The sequence below is a fragment of the Struthio camelus genome, chromosome 10 (genome assembly GCF_040807025.1).
Source record: "Struthio camelus isolate bStrCam1 chromosome 10, bStrCam1.hap1, whole genome shotgun sequence".
Classification (NCBI taxonomy): Eukaryota; Metazoa; Chordata; class Aves; order Struthioniformes; family Struthionidae; genus Struthio; species Struthio camelus.
Genome location: NC_090951.1, coordinates 20,351,971 through 20,368,940, shown reverse-complemented (window position 1 = coordinate 20,368,940; position 16,970 = coordinate 20,351,971). Strand labels below are relative to the sequence as shown.

Genomic DNA, 16,970 nt, shown 5'->3' with positions numbered 1-16,970 from the left:
ATTATTTCTTGTTCTTTAAAAGATAAAAGTTATCGACCTAAATTTGTTGTGGCCAATAGAAGAGGGTAATTCATCAAAAAAAGTTTTGTGTGTGTTGGATCAGATTTGTTTAGATGGCAAAAATGTCATCAACTTATAAGCAAATTAAGACGTTAACAAATATCTTATAGTTTGACAGAATAAGATTCTCACGACAGAAAGGTTTTTTTAGAAAAAAAATTGTTTCCTCTTACTGTTTGAGAATATCATTTCTGAGTGCAGAGGTGTCTTCAATAAATGACTGCTAATACTCAATTTTAGAGGATAACATTTTGACATGAAAATCTGCTCATAACAAGCAAATGCAAAGTATATAGATTATGGCTTTGAAAAATTAGGTCTAAGCAGTTGGCCAAGTGCTTCTAAAAGTTAGTAGACACTTTTGAGTGATCAAACCCAAATGCCTTTCATAGAATGAGTACCAGCAAAATTGGTAAGATATAAATAGATATAGTCCATGTCTCTGAGCTGTATTGCCTATTCTGGTAGACTAGTTTTTTATGACTTAATGCAAATTGTAGATTGAAGATGCTAAAAGGACTGACACTATATACAGTGTGCAGTCTTTAGGAATTAGAGTACATACCCAACTTAGAAAGTAATTTGAAGCATGCTAATTGTGTTCAATTAGAGGATTCTCCTACATGCATCTATTGCGTTATATATTTGAGCAACCAGGGCTCAGTCATCACTGCTGCCAGTTTATTTCAGTGTATAAAATACTGTTGGTTCTCATTTTATCTATGGAAGGTTATCTGGATTAAGCATCTGTGGATGGAGTTTGCCAGGCTCCAGGGTTTATTAGTTCAGATACAGCACAGCTTAAATTCAGCTATACTGTTTCCATGGTAGTTTGAGTCCACAAGCTGTATAGTTGCATCTGAGCTGCGCAGAGCCTGTATTACAAACCCTACAGACCTGAGTTGGCTCCATACATATCTAATACTAGTGTCTCAGCACTATAGTTTTGGAGCTAAATACCTCTAAAACATGCACTAAATACCTCTCTCATAACCTGGAGCACTGGGCAGCATGCTTCAGAAGTAGCCCAGCGACTCTGCAAGAGACAGCTTGAGTTCACCTGGACCTATTCACTCCAGTTCTGGGCTGGGCATGTCACTGCATTGTGTTTTACCAACACCAATGTTTTTTTTCCAGTTTCTCAAGATATTTCAGCTCCCTCTTATGTTGGATAATGGAGCTATGTAAGGGACTTCATGCTATATTTTGGGAATCACCTGCCAAAAGATAACTTGCAAGTGGCACCACTAGTTGACATATTACATCATTATTTAATCTGAATTAAAAAAGTATTACTTTTTGAAGCAGGATAATCCTGAAATGATTCTCTCTGAAGTCTTTACTCTGCTTAATTCTCTCATTTAACAGTGCTGATGTCCCTTCCTGTTTGTGCCTCCCTTTAGCACATTCATGTCTGCGCAGCGCTCTGAAAAAGAGGTTTTCAAAATCTGCCTTTACAGCTACTATCTTGAGATTTGCAACTAGAAAGGAAAGATTTTAATTTGGCCCCTCAGCTGCTCTAATGAATACTCAACTCATGAAAGACAAATTTGCCAGGAGAAAGTCAACTACAGGAATAGGCCCGTGCACCCCAAGGACTGCTGACACCTTTCAACAAATGAATGCTCGCTTTATGGTTTAACATCAGCTGTAATGCCGGGTCCTTTACACAGTAAAGCCAAATTTGTAACCTTTTCTTGGATTAATGCTTAGATGTCATAGTTTTGGATGAGCAAAGCTTGCCCCACAGAGAATAACAAACAAAACACTAGCTGTGACACAACATCAGTACTCTCTCATAGAGAGCGTTTGATGAAGGACAAGTGAGTCCAAAGAGATGGCTCTTTGCTGTTTAATTATGCATGATGCATCTACTGGCTTTGCCTTTAGCCATGTGTGCAGGTGGCGATGTTCCACAGAGAAGAGACTCTGCCTCTGGTGGCTAAGATTTCAGTCTAAGGTAGCCAAACTACATAGGACTCTGTATGTAAAAGTCAGCAGTTTGAATTCCTCCTACAAGTTAGTACAAAGCACGCCTATTGCGTGCAGCAAAAGCATAATGTGCCTGTCCTGATGTTTGCCATACCTCATAAAAACTCTCTGGAAATTTAAGTTGGCAAAGTGGTCATTCTTCTGCTTTTTCGGATTTGCTACACAAAGGCTCGTTGTGGTTTAGGAATCGTTTCCATAAAGCTGTCCAAAGTTTGCAAACATGTGTACATACTTATATGGATTCACTTCCATGGTACTCACATTTAATTTCTTTTCGTTTTGTGTAAGTGAATGGTCAACAAATGTGAAGATGTAAACCTACGTGGAAAACAAATTTCAAAGCTGCATGTGTGAGTATTTGTGCAATAGCTGTTTTTATTTTGTGCACATAAATGCTTGCACCAGATATTTCTGTGCATTCAGTCAAAAAAGAGAAAGATTATTGAGGTATTTGGCCGATTGAAAAAAAAAAAAAAAGTCAATACAGTCAAAAAGTAAATAAATATATAATGCACAGGGATGCACATGTGTAAGTCTCAGACCACAGAGTCATAAATAACGTGCCCAAGCATTTACTAAATAGGTTAGTGCAATCAATATATTTTTAATATCTGAAGCACTCTGCTCGTGGCTGTTCCAGGGGGGAAAATGTGGCCATAAATTGCCCAGATGCAGTATTTAGTAATGTACCTGATTCTAAGCCCACTGAAGTCAGTTACTTCCAGTGGATTTTCCAGGTCGAAGGAAAGTGCTCTGTCTTCTGGAGAGGTTACTTCACAGTTATTTACATGGGGAGGGGTTCCTGCGTCGTCCTTTGGAGCACAGTGTAGATCACTACATTTGACGTGCCACTGAACAATGTGGCCCCTTTGTCTGGTCTGTGATGGTATTTTCTATGGAGACTTGTATGCCAAACCACCAGCTTGTCGGTTTATAAAAGTAACTTTTGTTTTATAGGGTGAGGACTTTTGCAGGATATTGTTGCTTCACACTCTTCTCATAAATTCATGATTATAAATGTGGTAGACGTAGACTGCTGTGACTCAACATTGTCTATATTCCATGTGCTTACGCAGCTTTTTTCTTTTCTTTTCTTTCTTTTTTTTTTTTTTTTTTTTTTTAACAATTACTTGTATCCGGGCAGTCTTGCCTTCACTGAATTGCGAATTCGGTGAACTTTCTTGACTGAGTCTGGCATGAAAATTTCCCTATAAAACTATGTTTTATTTCTTACGCAGAAAGAATGGATTACAGCCCTGAGAAAAAAGTACTATCAGAAGAAATAGCTGTAGCTCAATGCATTTGCTGACAGTTTCACTAAGTATTTTGTTTAAAAAGCTGCCAGGATTTGTTCATAGAGTAGATCATTTTTACAGGAAAAGTGCATTATGAGAAGAATAGTGCTTTTGTTTGTCCAAATTGTTTTTTTTGGATCATCAGTCTAAATGAGAAGCAAGATGGTAACAAACTCTTCCCAGAGACAAGACCTGAGAGAGCAAATATAATGTCCATATTCAGATAAAATATTTAAATAGGAGTGGTAGAATTGGTATGGGAACTTTTCTTCCAGTGATACATTTCTGTTCTTCCAAAAAATGTGTTTTTAGTGAATCATTTTAACATATATTGAATGGAGAGAAGATCATTTGCATTCTGTGTGGTTAATTCCAAGCCCCGAGGAAGTAATTGAAGTAGCGCGTGTCTCCAAAGCAGTGTGGAATTCACATTTGATTCCTAACTGGATTTCTCTTATGACTTACTATTACTAGAAGAAGAGCACTAGTTGCTATCAGATATTGGAGTTCTTTGCTAACTTTTCAGTGTGTAAATATTTTATAATTGATTTCAGCCATCTCTAATGAGGTATTGTAGAGAGCCTACTTGATCCTGTATTCCTGTTGCGAGCAACTCTCCCATTGACGTCAGTGGGATCTTGGCCTGAATTAAGCGTGAAGGACTGCAATCAGACTTATTAAAATACGAGGTCAGAGTACTCTCGCTTATTCCTACAGTTTATCTCTGTGCTAGTGGAGGTAGAGTTGGAGAGTGAGCTCTGGCAGCTGAAGGAAAACATTGATGAAGGAAAACAGCTACTCTAAATCAGTGTTCAGGGCAGCTTTGCGTGAAGAAGACTTCTCCCAAAGAGGAGAAGGCTGATAGCTGTCTCTTTTCTTAAGTGTAACCACGCAGTGGTCAGCCTGTGGCCTGTTTTGGAGGTACCTGTTTTCATTTACTCTCCCAGAACAAAATAGATGTTTAGTGTTTCTGTTCTCCCTGCTTAGAGTTCAGCCTGCCCACCAGAAGGCAGAAGTTTTCGTAAGTTCTTGGTGTCAATACCCAACCTAGAGAACCATGTTCAAGCTGTACCACTTCCCATAAAGTCATGAGGCTGCAGATCTTTAAGTCTTTGCTTGGGCTGTTGGCATCCTTAGCAAGTATTCCATGAAGTTTTCCACAAGCTCCTGTGCATCCCAGTAGCACAAAGTAGCACATTCCTGTTATGCTGGTCACTTGGTTGCAAACACAGCCCTAAATACCCCAGACTGGATGGTCTTCCATGTATACTTTAAGTACTAAGGAGAATAATGGAACTTGTTTTCACGTCCACTGACAAAATTACTAGTTTGCTGAAATAATAAAGCCTACTCCCTTTCTACAAAATTTTCACAGTATGCACCAATGCTGTTTTTTTGATCCCTGTTTTAATAACCCTTATTATCCTACACTGTTGTCTACCTGCAGAGGCAAGGCTTCCACTGAAGTTTTACAGTGTCATGGTTTGTCAGGATTTCTTTATTGTATAAAAGTAGTTGCTCTGTTTGCTTGCTTCTCTATATAACTAATCAAAACTCAAAATTTGTAATTTGCCATATTAAATCTATTGCCTGAAAAGTAATTGTTTCTTTTACTGCTTATATCACACAACTCTGGATAACAGGACAAAGCTTGAGAAAGTAAACATGATCGAATAATTTGGAAACAAGTGTCTTCATGATGATATTATTTCAACCGTCTGACTCTTGTACCGTCTTACTGAGGAAGGACCAGTTATTCAGTGTAAAACTTAGGATTTCTGGCTGTAAGGTAAGGAGCAGATTGACCTAACACACGCTATTCTTATCAGTAACTGCAGTTCTCCTCTGGCAAAGATTTGTTTTAAAAAATGACTAGTGGCTATCTTCCAGGAAGATCTGGGTGTAATTTCTACACGAACACTTAGGTGAAGTTCAGCAGTAGTTGAAGCAGTAGTGCAAGATGTTGTAAGGACATCCAGTAGTCATAAAGGAATCCCAAGAAAGACTAATATAACTGAACTATCAGCGTTCAAACTTTCCTTTAAGAAGTTTTCGGAGAAAATAGTAATCAGTAACAATATACTGCAACCAAAAATGATGGATCATTTTGCAAACCCACTACTGATGCAAGTTTAACATTACATCATCAGTCCTATTTCCTGACCCTGTTGCACACAGTATGAAACTTCACAATTGGGAGATTCAGCTCTCCCTGTTATGAAAAGATCGTGGGACTGAGTTAGGTTATTTGTTGTTATAAGCAAGAGAAGAAATACTATTTTCTGAATTGGGTTCTGTTTATTTATTAGGTTGGATCTGAAAACACAAACTTTGCATAAATTTGTGTCCACACCTGAGCTTTGCAGCTGGACTTGGTGAGCTAATCCAAATACTGGATGAGTGAACAGACTGGCCCTTGAGATTCCCTGTTTTTGCAGCTGGGGAAGGGGATCTCATAGACTGCATTGAGTGATTATTCTTCGCCTTTTTGCAATATAATCTAGTTGCTAATAACTACAGGGTCTAAGGATTTCAGTACTGCCCCAAAATTCAGGGACCAAATCATAACAAAAGTCGAAGTCCCCTTTTTTTCTTGGTTGACTGAGGTACCTTTTCAAAACTGCACCTTGAATATATTTCATGGTAAGGAAAGAATCCTAGTGCTTCAAGTTTCAGCGTATGGGCAGAATCACAAGTTGAGCTGTGCCCCACAGATCAGTGGAACTTAACTCAGATTAAAATATGATGAATAGATTGATGAATGCTTACTTCACCCACTACAAATGCAAAATCGTACCCCAAGCATGAAATAATGGGCATATGGATAGAATCACTTTAAATCATTAAGAAGCAAAGCAAGAATATGGGGATTTCATTTTGTTTTAAAAAGGCTTGAACACAAGCAAATTATAACTTTTTCTTTTTTAAATGCTGTTCGTATGGAAGCTGCGTAGCACTGCAGTTCCTCATTTGAGGCTGTTGATCATATAACTTCTCATAGTTCACTCCAAAGTCCTGTTCTTTAGCTGACTATGTACAGTATCCTTCTGCTATAAATAATCTTCCTTTCCTTTCAAGTTATCACCACATCATATAGTTTCTTTGTAAGGGCAGTAGATTTTCTATCTGGCATTGTAGTGTGTTCCTTTGAATTCAACCCCCTTATTAGTTGTTTTCAGAGCACTATTTACCCACACCCCTACTGACAGGTTGCAATCTCACTACTGATCTTTGTGTGCCATCTTTGGAGGAAAAAAAAGCAGGCACAGATGTTTCAGAGTTACACATACAGACCCCAAGCTCCCTGCCATACTTGAGCCAGGCATGGTGTAACACACACTAGGTTCTTTAGGGTAGCGCTGGTGTCCCTTTGTTACTGCAGCATAGGACTCACAGCTCAGCAGATATATGCCCTGATATCCTTGCGTTCCCAATACAAAAATATTTATTGGTCATTGAGATTAATTCAACAGCTGATTCAATTAGCCTGATGCCCACCTTCTTTTTGACCCTAATCGAACCCCATTTTCCCCTGGGGACCCAGGATGCGAATACATTCACAGGTTTCTATCCTTGTTTTGTATTTCATTTGTTCATTTGCATACCTCTTTGCTTTTGACATCAGTTGTTTGATTTGAGTATGCCTCTGCCTGTCTTAGCCCGTATTGCAGAATGCTCTTTCACTCAGGAATTAGAAAAGGCATAGCTTTTTACAACTGTGGCTTTCTCCTCCTTACTCACTGCTTCATCTCACTTCATTGAACTACTGGAGCAGCTGAGCAAACAGAAGTCTGCTCTGAGATATTTTAGAGGCAGAAACAGGCTAAATCTGTTGAAGAAATGATTATTTTCAAACCTTAGTCAGCTCAGTTAGGCATGCAATGGTCTTTTTCATAATATTGCTATGTATCCTTGTTCTGGCAAAGCTGGCGCAAGCAAAAGCAGAACGTGAGGGAAGATTTATGTCTTTTGTGTCCAAGTCCATATGGTTCAGTGGCAAATACTGTATATTTACTGGAGAAACTGAAGCTCGCAGAGGCAAGAGTCTTAGTCACAAACAGACAAAGATTGACAGTACAACTGCATTTTAATCTTAGTGTTCTGATGCTTATTTTAGAAGCTGGATGCTAAGCAATTTTACCTTGCAGAGGAAACACTCTTAGACACAGAAATTGGAAGGAATAGCAAAGTCAAGTCAACACTTACTCATAAAATTCAGCAGCTGGAGTGAGCTTGTACTTGGAGTACTTGGTGCCATTGCCAAGCACTGATGCATTGAGGAGTTTGGGATCTGTACAGTTTGGGCTATTCCAACTGTTGCCGCAGTTCGTCCAGGGGAGCTCAAATGTGAATGATGAAAACAGATAATACAGAGACCAAGCTATGATAACGTTGTAGTAGAAACCCACGTAAAGAGCTATGAGTATCACCGCATAGCCTACACCTAAAGACAAAGGAAAACTAGATTATACATTGTATTTTACATGCAATAGTATATGCAAACACTGTAGTTTAGAAAAATTAAGCCATATATTAGTTGCAAACTCATTTTAGATCTTCACACTAAAAAGAACTCGTGATGTATACGTACACATGTGCACACACAGTGTCTTTGACCTTAAAACACGTAATTACATTAATGATTTTGAGAGAAGACTGGCTTTTTAGCAAATCCAGTTGTGTTTGCAAGAAAATGGAAATTAAGCAGTTCAGTGACAAAATTCTGCACTTGTCCAACTCTACTGCAATCCTCTGCACTGGAAGAAAATCAGCAAGCCCATGTTAGGAGTGAAACTCAGTTCATAATGCCAGAGACCTTGGCAACTTTGCATGGAAAAGTAAAGCTCAAGGATTGGGAAAGCTTCCCTGTGTCTCATGCTCCCCGCAGAGCTGGTCTGCAACAGACCACAATCCCTCTCGTGTTTCATTCTCAGAGTTACTCTCCACATTGGCTTCCGCCACTTTGTAACCACGTCCCAAACGTGCACAAGACATGAAGCCTGTGCTGCTCCACTCCAGGACTCTGTGGTACTCGGGCATGCCAGTAAACCTGGAGGAATATCAGGCTTGGGGACAAACTGTCCTTGGACCTTCAAACCATTACATTATTCCCTCAGGATTACGGAATAGAAATCATGGAAAAATTTTACTCTAGATCTTAATTGTTGGGCATGTTATTTGGTGAATTGTACTGTAAGACCCACTCTGTTGGCCTTGAACATGTATTTTGTGTTTTTGCGTGGTGAGGCGTGCTTGGAGCGTCTGTCTAGCGAGAGCGCCGGAGAGTGTTCTCCTTGTGAAAAGGGACATTTCCACTAATTAGAGAGGAAGATTTGGTACTAATACCACAGCAGAACAAAGGTTTGTCGTCAGAATTGTTCAGGAAGCTTATTTTACCTTAGCTGGTGTGATTCTCCCTTTAATCTGTGGGCAGCTTTGTTCTCTGAATCCAACCCCAAAGGCACCTATATTTTGTTTAACAGGTAGTGACTATAGAGCTCTTTCATGGCTGTCATCAGTGCAGTACCACAAACACTTAGGGGGAAACCTTTATTCTAATTTTCTTCAGTTTAGATGTAGATACTGTATTGGAGGCCTAACAATCGCTTGATAAAGCAGGGAAGAGCATACACTTTGCATATTCCTCTTTGCTTGAAATGAACAGAAGGAGCAGGTGCAGACTCAGAAGGAGCCGGCAGTTCAGACACTGCTGCCTCTACCAGAGTTGCTCTTTGCTCTTCAGGAGGTTTTTAATACAGAAGCCAGTTTGCTTATCTCTAACATGAAAAGAAAGATGGATCTGTATCTTCAAATCCTTGTTGCTCAAATGAATCCGATACATTAGCATACAAACTCTAGTGATACATTACAATAAATAGAATAGGAAAAAAAAATCATCCAAGAGGATGAATATTAAAACATTCAGTACAAATAATATGCACTGCACTGAAACTGGATTTTTTTTTGTTTGTTTAAAAGAAGTGTTTCTGAAGCTCCTCCAGTTCAGGAGGACAATGACATTTAATATCAAAGGTTCAAAAATACTGGACCAAATGCATCTTAAATGTCACTCCTCTGAGATCATAAGAATGTTCAGAAATGAATTTGCTCTCTTGTTTCTAGATCTAACATTTTGTTAATGTAATGCTGTACCACCCACACTCTAAAATAAACCCTGGAAAATGCACTGATGAAAACAGACTGTGTTGCAAAGGTTACAGGATATATTTTTAATCACATGCAGCATGAGAGCATCTCATTAGAAGTAGAGTTCTTAGAGTTCATAGCAATAATATTCATAGCTAAAATTAGTACTATAGTGCTGTTCATTTAGAGAAGCTGTTATAAACTTGAGTGTAGATTGTGTACTTTTCATTTGAGTGAGAGATTTGAGTTAACCCAGAAACATGTCAAAAGCATTACAAGGCTTTAGCGGTAAAACATAATTATGTTTTATCAGAAGATTTGATCAAAACCTTAACGGTGCTGCTGAGTTTATACTACTGCTGAGATGCAAATAACACTCAATGTTTCATACTTTTTTAGAATCAAATAACTTATGCTACAGATATTGTATATCGCAGTAATAAGAACATTTCAAAATTAACATTAATGAATGTTTAGTCCACCCTGAAAATGTCAACTTAAAACACAGCCGGAATGTCAACAAGGCTATACATGAAATAAGCTCTGTTTTCCTTTTTCATCTTCTTTTCAATCCTGAAGTCAACAGATAGACTACCTCTGAGTTGAGTGGTATTTGGCTCAAACACTTTGTGAGATCCTTACAGTCTAATTTTGCAGTTAGGATTTCAAAATCCTCCTTGCCATCCAAAAGTATTAACTGATACTGGCAGGAATTTTGATTGAGCAAGGGCCTGCAGGTTCCTGGGCACTGGGGATGGATTTAGGCTCCCATGAGGGGATTATAGCAGGGTTAGGTAAATCTATGTGAATTCATTTTCAAATTTTTAGGCACATATGTTTTTTAGCTTGTTTACTTATCTTTTTTATATGTCTAATTCTCCTGTGAGTTTTGGGTTTGAATGATGAGAAAAAAATCTGTAGTTCTCCTATTCTGCAATGCTAGTCTCCTTAAAGAAGAAAGCTGTACTTTGAGAAAGAAGTCTAACATTTACTCAGTGTAACCTATATCTAAGTACCGGATCTGCCAAGTTTGGATTGCTATTGTTAAGCTCTTCAGCTTTTGTCAGTCATGGGATGAACGTGACCTGAATTTTAAGCTTCTGAGAAAATCAGTAAATCAGCTGAGCTTAGGTGGTTTCATTTCAGTCACTTCAGATAGCTCTGGGTTGAAAAGGCTTTCACTTAAGGTTTTAGATAGAATCTGTTATAAACGTAGAGTGGCTCACAATATGTGCTGGTGAACAGTTCTTAAAAAACAATTCTTGGAAGTTCCTTAACACATACTTGTTTCATGTTCAGAAAGTACAGTTTCTTTTACCCAGGGGGATCCCTTTAGCTCTGGTCAATGCTCCCAGACACCTGATCCCAGCTATCTTTGGGTTGCAGAACTGTCGCAACTCAGTGCATGGGACAACACTGCACAGCCTTTTATTCGGTGATGCTGGAGAGTTAATCATAGCAGAAAATACTCAATGGTAATAATAATGTGAAGTTTTAATAAACACTTTTCATTGCTAGGTTTGAAAAGCACTTTACAAAGTCTGTCAGAATCATTACTCCCGTTTCATAGGCAGGAAAACCGAGGTACCAAGGCACAGATAATTTATTTGATGTTACCGGTCTTGGGGCCAAATTAAAGTCTTCCAAACTCCATTTTAGTGGTTTACCACTGTCGTGCATTAGCTTTTGCAACGAAAGCTCCACGGAATGAATTGAATGGAGTCACTGGATACGTTAGTCACTGGGCGGGGAGAGGACTGAAATGACCCGCGTGGGGTGTTTTTGCGTGTTTGCATTGGCAACCCCTCCTTCCACCCAGAGAAAGCCAATTCCTCTCATTCCCCAGCATGGGGCAAAAGGGAGGGCAGGGCTGAACTGCTCCTTCTGTTGATTGCTTGCCACTGCACTCTTCAGGGATAACCCTGAAGATGATTCCTGTGCCTTCTCCCATTTTCTGTTCCACTTGTGATAACAAAAAGGCTACTGACTCTAAGGGTTGCGGAAAAGGTCAGCAAATATCATGCTGTGTGCGGAGAGAGGCGGGAGACCTTTGCTGCGTTTGTGGTCCCGAGCGTGTGGCACCCTCCCAGCTCTGTTTGCTGCGCGGATGGGCACTTACCTTTGAAAACCGGGCAGATTTTCCACACTGTGGCTGCCCCTTCTCGGTTATACTGTCCCAGCGCTAACTCCATATAGAACAGGGGCATTCCAGCAATGATTAGGAAGAGGATATAAGGAATAAGAAAAGCACCTGGAAATAGAATAATTAGACACAGTATTGTACGTTTTGGTTACGTTTAGCTTTCCCTACTGTTCCACTTTTAACTGACTAGAGACAAAGCCACTGCCTTTGGGAACTAGAAAAGAAATTTTCAGGAAAGAAGAACCCATGTTTTCTTGTCCCTTTCTGGTATTTTTTTTTAAGGTCTCAAAAACCGAATCCCTGAGCAAAGGTATAGAGCATGGCTCCTGTTTCCCCCTAATGTCCCCCCTCTGCTTTTTGTTTTCAAAGGGGAAAACTGTCCCTGGAAATTAATCCTTAACTGCAGAAAAAAGCAATGCAGAACATACTTGCAGAACTAAAAGGGAAAAGGATAATGAAAAATTCTCTCAGGCTTCTTTTGGCATAGTGTCTTGAGAAGGGGTGGAGTATGGGTCCTTTTTCATGAGGATTATTTAACCATTTGAGGCCAGCAATGGAAAGAAAAATGGCTGTGTAAGCTCCTGTAAGTGCAGTTTAAATCACACTGTAAGGTGCCTGCAGGAATCCTCTGGCTTGCAAATGGAACGACTTCTGTTCAGTCATTTGGGAACTGGACTTCTATATTTTGATTGTTGCTACAATAATTGCCCTTATTTTTATGAAATGTGTTAGACAAAACCTGTTCTCTGACGTGATCCTGATCACTGTTGTTGTGGAGCGTGTATGATGCTTGATCTGGCTTCCCTGCTAGGCAAAAACACAGTTATCTCAATGTTGCAGCAGGACAGCCCAAGGCCAGCTTGCAACTTCCTGAAATACCTAATTCTACTTATTTAAGGATTCTCATCCCATGAATTCTTACCACACAGACTGTCAACTGTGGAAAAATCCTGCTGTCAGTGCTACTATCATGAAAAGTGAAAGGCTAATTTAATGTAGAGCCTACCTGAAAATTTTTTAGCTGTATTATATGGCCTGAGCCACAGACACAAGACTTCCCCAAAATGCATGGCTATATATGATACCATAAAACAATTGTAGCTGGTATGATGTTCAACAAATGGATACTCTGTCATTCATCTGGTTTGTGGTACCTTTTAAGTGTAGTTCTTATTTTATTGCATAGCTTACTTGGTCTAGAAAAGTTTGATTCTTTTAAAAGGTGTGTGTGTAAAAAACAAGCAGATTGTCATGATAATTGAGAAATTGATAGCATAACGACATATCTGGGATGTCTGACTGGTCTCCTTGGGAGTCACCTATCAGAATGAAAATAAGTTGTGAATGTTATGGTTAAACTGTTCAGCAAAAGAAAGAAGAAATAAACAGGAACAACTGTCTTTCCCTTCCTCCCAACAGCAAGTAGTAGGAAGCTATACAAAGCCTTAAAATCTGCTGTACTGGTTTATGAATTTGAAAACTTCCTTTGCAAAAGGAAACGTTAAGTTTGCACAGTTTCTAAACTTAACAGAAGGTGCATTGAGCCGATAAAAATATAAAAGCTAAAAGTATGACTGTAGCCATCTAAAACATGCCAATAAGCAGGATTAATTGAATATGTTAAAAATACTTCTGAAAGTACTGTCACGTTTCTAAGACTGAAGAGTTGTTACTCCTTTACCTTTCATGTTTGCTTTTCACAGATATTAGTATTGTGAGCTGTCGAACATGACTATCGAGAGAGGGAATTTTGTGTACGCACTGGAGAATCCGTTTTCTTAGTCATACCCCAAATCTAGTTCTGAGGGTAGCATTATGTAACTATGACAAGGACCAGGTATTCTGCATTCAGTCAGAAGTTTAGACATTTGAAAATTTAAGTCTTGCAATGAATCAGAGAGAGACAAGGTATATTAACAGAAACAAAGAATTGCTTAGAGGTTTGAAAATGTATCATAAGAGCTGAATTATATTGGCTATATCATTTTGGGGGGAAGAATCTTTTTTGAGTTATTCATATGAAGCGTAGTGTGAATGCAACCTGCGTTCACAGGAACTACTACAGTGAAAATGATACATATTTTAATAATACCTCAGTCTAATTCACAAGCCCTCTTCTGTGAGCGTACTACTTGAACTGTCCTGTGTTTGAGTATTGTACATGGAAAAAAAATTTGTATTTCAAAAAATACTCGATATCCAGTATTTCTGAATTGTGTTCAGTGCTGAAACACACTCAGCTAATTCAAGCTGGAAGGGTACATATTGTTTCTACTATATCCAGTATCTAAAAATAGCATTTCAGGTGGGTTTACTTTCATAGACCTTGTACACGACAGCCTTTCAATTGCTGTACTTGTCTCGCTTGGGTAGTATTACAGTGTGTGGAGCTGACTCACAAACCTAGTGTGGTGTATTTGGGAGCTAGTTGTTGGATATTGCACAGAGTGCTATTTGATTAACTTCAATGTCAAGAGACCATGATGCCACAAATTAAATAGGGAAATCTATATTTGTGAAAGTTAATCCTGGAGATGTGTAGTGGACATAAATTTGAAGTTGTAGTTTAAAGTATGTGTTTTCTAAGTGTGACTAATACCTTGATGAACTGTGAAGGGTACTGTACTTAAATGATGCTTAAGCAAGCATGCGTATTTGGCTGCAGGCTTTCAGGCTTTAGTTGCAGGAATTTTTTCCCCTCTTTTTTCCCCCCACGAGAGATTAATAAGGTGTGTTGTAATTTTCAGCAAAGAGTAGTTACACAATATGGCAGAGTTTCATAGCTGGGGTTTCCTTTCTGGTAACTGTAAGATGGTGAGTGAGGTATTTTAACGTCCAGATGAATATCAGAGTAAAGGTGCTTATTCCCAGTAAGTTGTCTCAAAAATGTTTTGGAAACTTCTGGCAATTTCTTGTTCACCAGCTTCTGGTTAGATTCAAAAGTAATAAAAAGATGTTTTGTTAATATTTTGATATTTTCGCTTCTCTTCCTAGCCGATATCCAGAATCAAACAGAAATAAAAAGAGGAATGTGTTAAACCTAGTCTGAGACTTGCAGAGAAGGTTTAGTATGTTTTTCCTGATCTATACCAACACAGCTACTTCATGGTGTTCCCTGAACCCTTTCTGAGATCACAGGCACTTCAGAGGAAAATATGGTGATGGTCAAAGTATCATCCAAATTACTGCAAACTAAAATGGGTGCAAATGCTTATAAACAACATGTGTGTGACATATGATCAGCCTCACTCTGTGATTGCACAGAGGCTCCATCACAGGGCTTCTCTGTGTGCAGTGTCTTGTGGACTAGAGGTGTTGTTTGGAAAGGAGACCTGATACTGTCCTCCGTGTGTGTGCGCGTGTGTGTGTGTATGTTTCGTAATGACCTATGGTCAAGGGAGAAGACTGATTGGCATCCTCATAGGCCTCTTGCTAGATGTCCATTGGTGTTAATTTAAGCATCATTAGGTATTTCCATGAAAGGGTAACCTTGCTGTTAATACCTACCTGGTCTTGGTCTACAGAGTCAAAACATGATGCCAAGTATGTCACTCCCTTTAGGGCCATTAGCTCCAGAAGCTGCTGTGCTTTAATTGCATGAAGCCAAAGGGCCAGTCAGATTTGTACAGCCCAAGCCAGCTGGACTCTTACGGGGCATGTGGTCTGGCTAGCACTTCAAACCAGCTGTGAAGCTTGCCAAGATCTCCCTAACTTTGAACAAATATTGCGGTATATTTTCAGATAGGAATGTTTCCAGTATTTGTGCTGGAAATTAATCTAAAAACAATGATCTTCCAATTGGCAAATTGAAATACAAGCTAATCTCCATATCTGATCAACATTACTTGTTTCTTTCAAACTGTGAATGAATAGTACTTGAAACAATATCAGCAAACAGTTGACAGAATACAGTATGTTTGCTTGGACAATGAGGAAGATGTGTGGAATCTGTAATCTGTGCAGACTCCTACGAATAAAAAAGGAAGTCCCTTCTGCAGAGATCTTGAAATCTCGGTTATGCAAGATCATCAGTGATAGGGCAGCACAGAGAGGTGGCCGCTGACTCCTGCGAACAAGGGGTGGCAGTGTAGACCTCTAAGTCTTTACTGACTGTAGGGTAAAACGAATAAGGGTTTGCATGGTGCAGCAAAAGAGAAGTCAGAGTTGCAAAAGGAACAGGATGTAGCTGCAGCGTCAAAGCCAAGAAGATGACTTTAGCAGCACCTGTATGCTGATGTTGAGCTCGGCCAGCAGTAGATTTTAGTAGTCAAAAATAACATTTTTCTGCAAAATGGATCACACAACATACTATAAAAACTTCAGCAGCTCTTTGCACGTATTAATTCTCCCAAGTATGCAATACAATCTGCTAAGTATGCAACCTTTTTTATGGAAAATATTTCTGAACCATAAAACCACTGGGGCTGTACCATCATGAGTGACGTATTCTTGAGGCCCTTATGTTTAGCTACTCCTTCTAACAACCTGTTGCTAGACTTGAACCTATTTGTTTCTACTCTCAGTTTAGACTCAGAGCCTTCAGTTTTTCCAAGATTCCAGGATTTTTTTTACAGAATTCCTTTCACTCAGGAAGAAAGTGAAAACAAATAGTTTCCAGAAATGGTTCAATGCTGTTCATGGGCTGATGTCAACTCAAGCTTGTATTTTTTGTCTTGAGTTGTTAACCTGCTGCTGCCTTGACATCACTTGAAGTGCTTTGAAGCGCAGTCCATTTATAAACTGGTCACTGGGTTGTAACAGAAGGAATTACCTGACCTCTTCCAGTAAACCCCATCATCTCTTTTGCTTTTTGTTACAAGAGTAATGAGTTAAAGAAACCCGTTAGTCGCTATTTTGAACAAATTAGAGTTAAATAGACCCAGCTACTCAGAGCAGCATGATTCATTCACAAATAGCACCCAAGTCATTGGCTAAGGTCCTATTTGCACAAAGTAATGAGAAGATCACACTTTACAACGGTGCATAGTTTGAAGATAATCACAGGAACAGACATCCACAAGAACTGAACCTAGGCCCATGTCGCCTGATGGGAAATTGAAGACTAAATAAAGCGAAAACATGATGGGTTTGAGAGACTGTAAGTCAGGTTGATCTGAGAGGGCCAGTGTGGCAATGGTAGCACAGGAACAAGCTGAGGCTTTGGGCCTCCGAACCTGTTTGTTCATTTTTGTTTGTTTTGTCTCACTCAGCTGTAAACTAAAATGAATGGTTTCACCATTCATGGATCTGTCCGATTTTGATGGCAGAAGGGACTGTTTGATGCTCTAATCTGACCTCCTGCGTAATGTAGACCACAGATTCCTGCTGCCCAC

The 16,970-nt window shown here is 39.2% G+C and overlaps 1 protein-coding gene across 2 annotated transcripts in view; it reads right to left on the bottom strand.

Moving 5' to 3' along the window:
- Positions 1 to 16,970, bottom strand: part of SLC6A2 (solute carrier family 6 member 2) — a 73,273-nt gene that overhangs the window by 39,575 nt on the left and 16,728 nt on the right. For both annotated transcript variants that reach the window (XM_068956077.1, XM_068956078.1), the window contains exons 2-3: positions 11,614 to 11,745; positions 7,554 to 7,791 (exon numbers count right to left, since the gene is read on the bottom strand). In XM_068956077.1, coding sequence (XP_068812178.1) covers positions 7,554 to 7,791; positions 11,614 to 11,745 — 370 coding nt within the window. The remainder of the gene's footprint in view (positions 1 to 7,553; positions 7,792 to 11,613; positions 11,746 to 16,970) is intronic.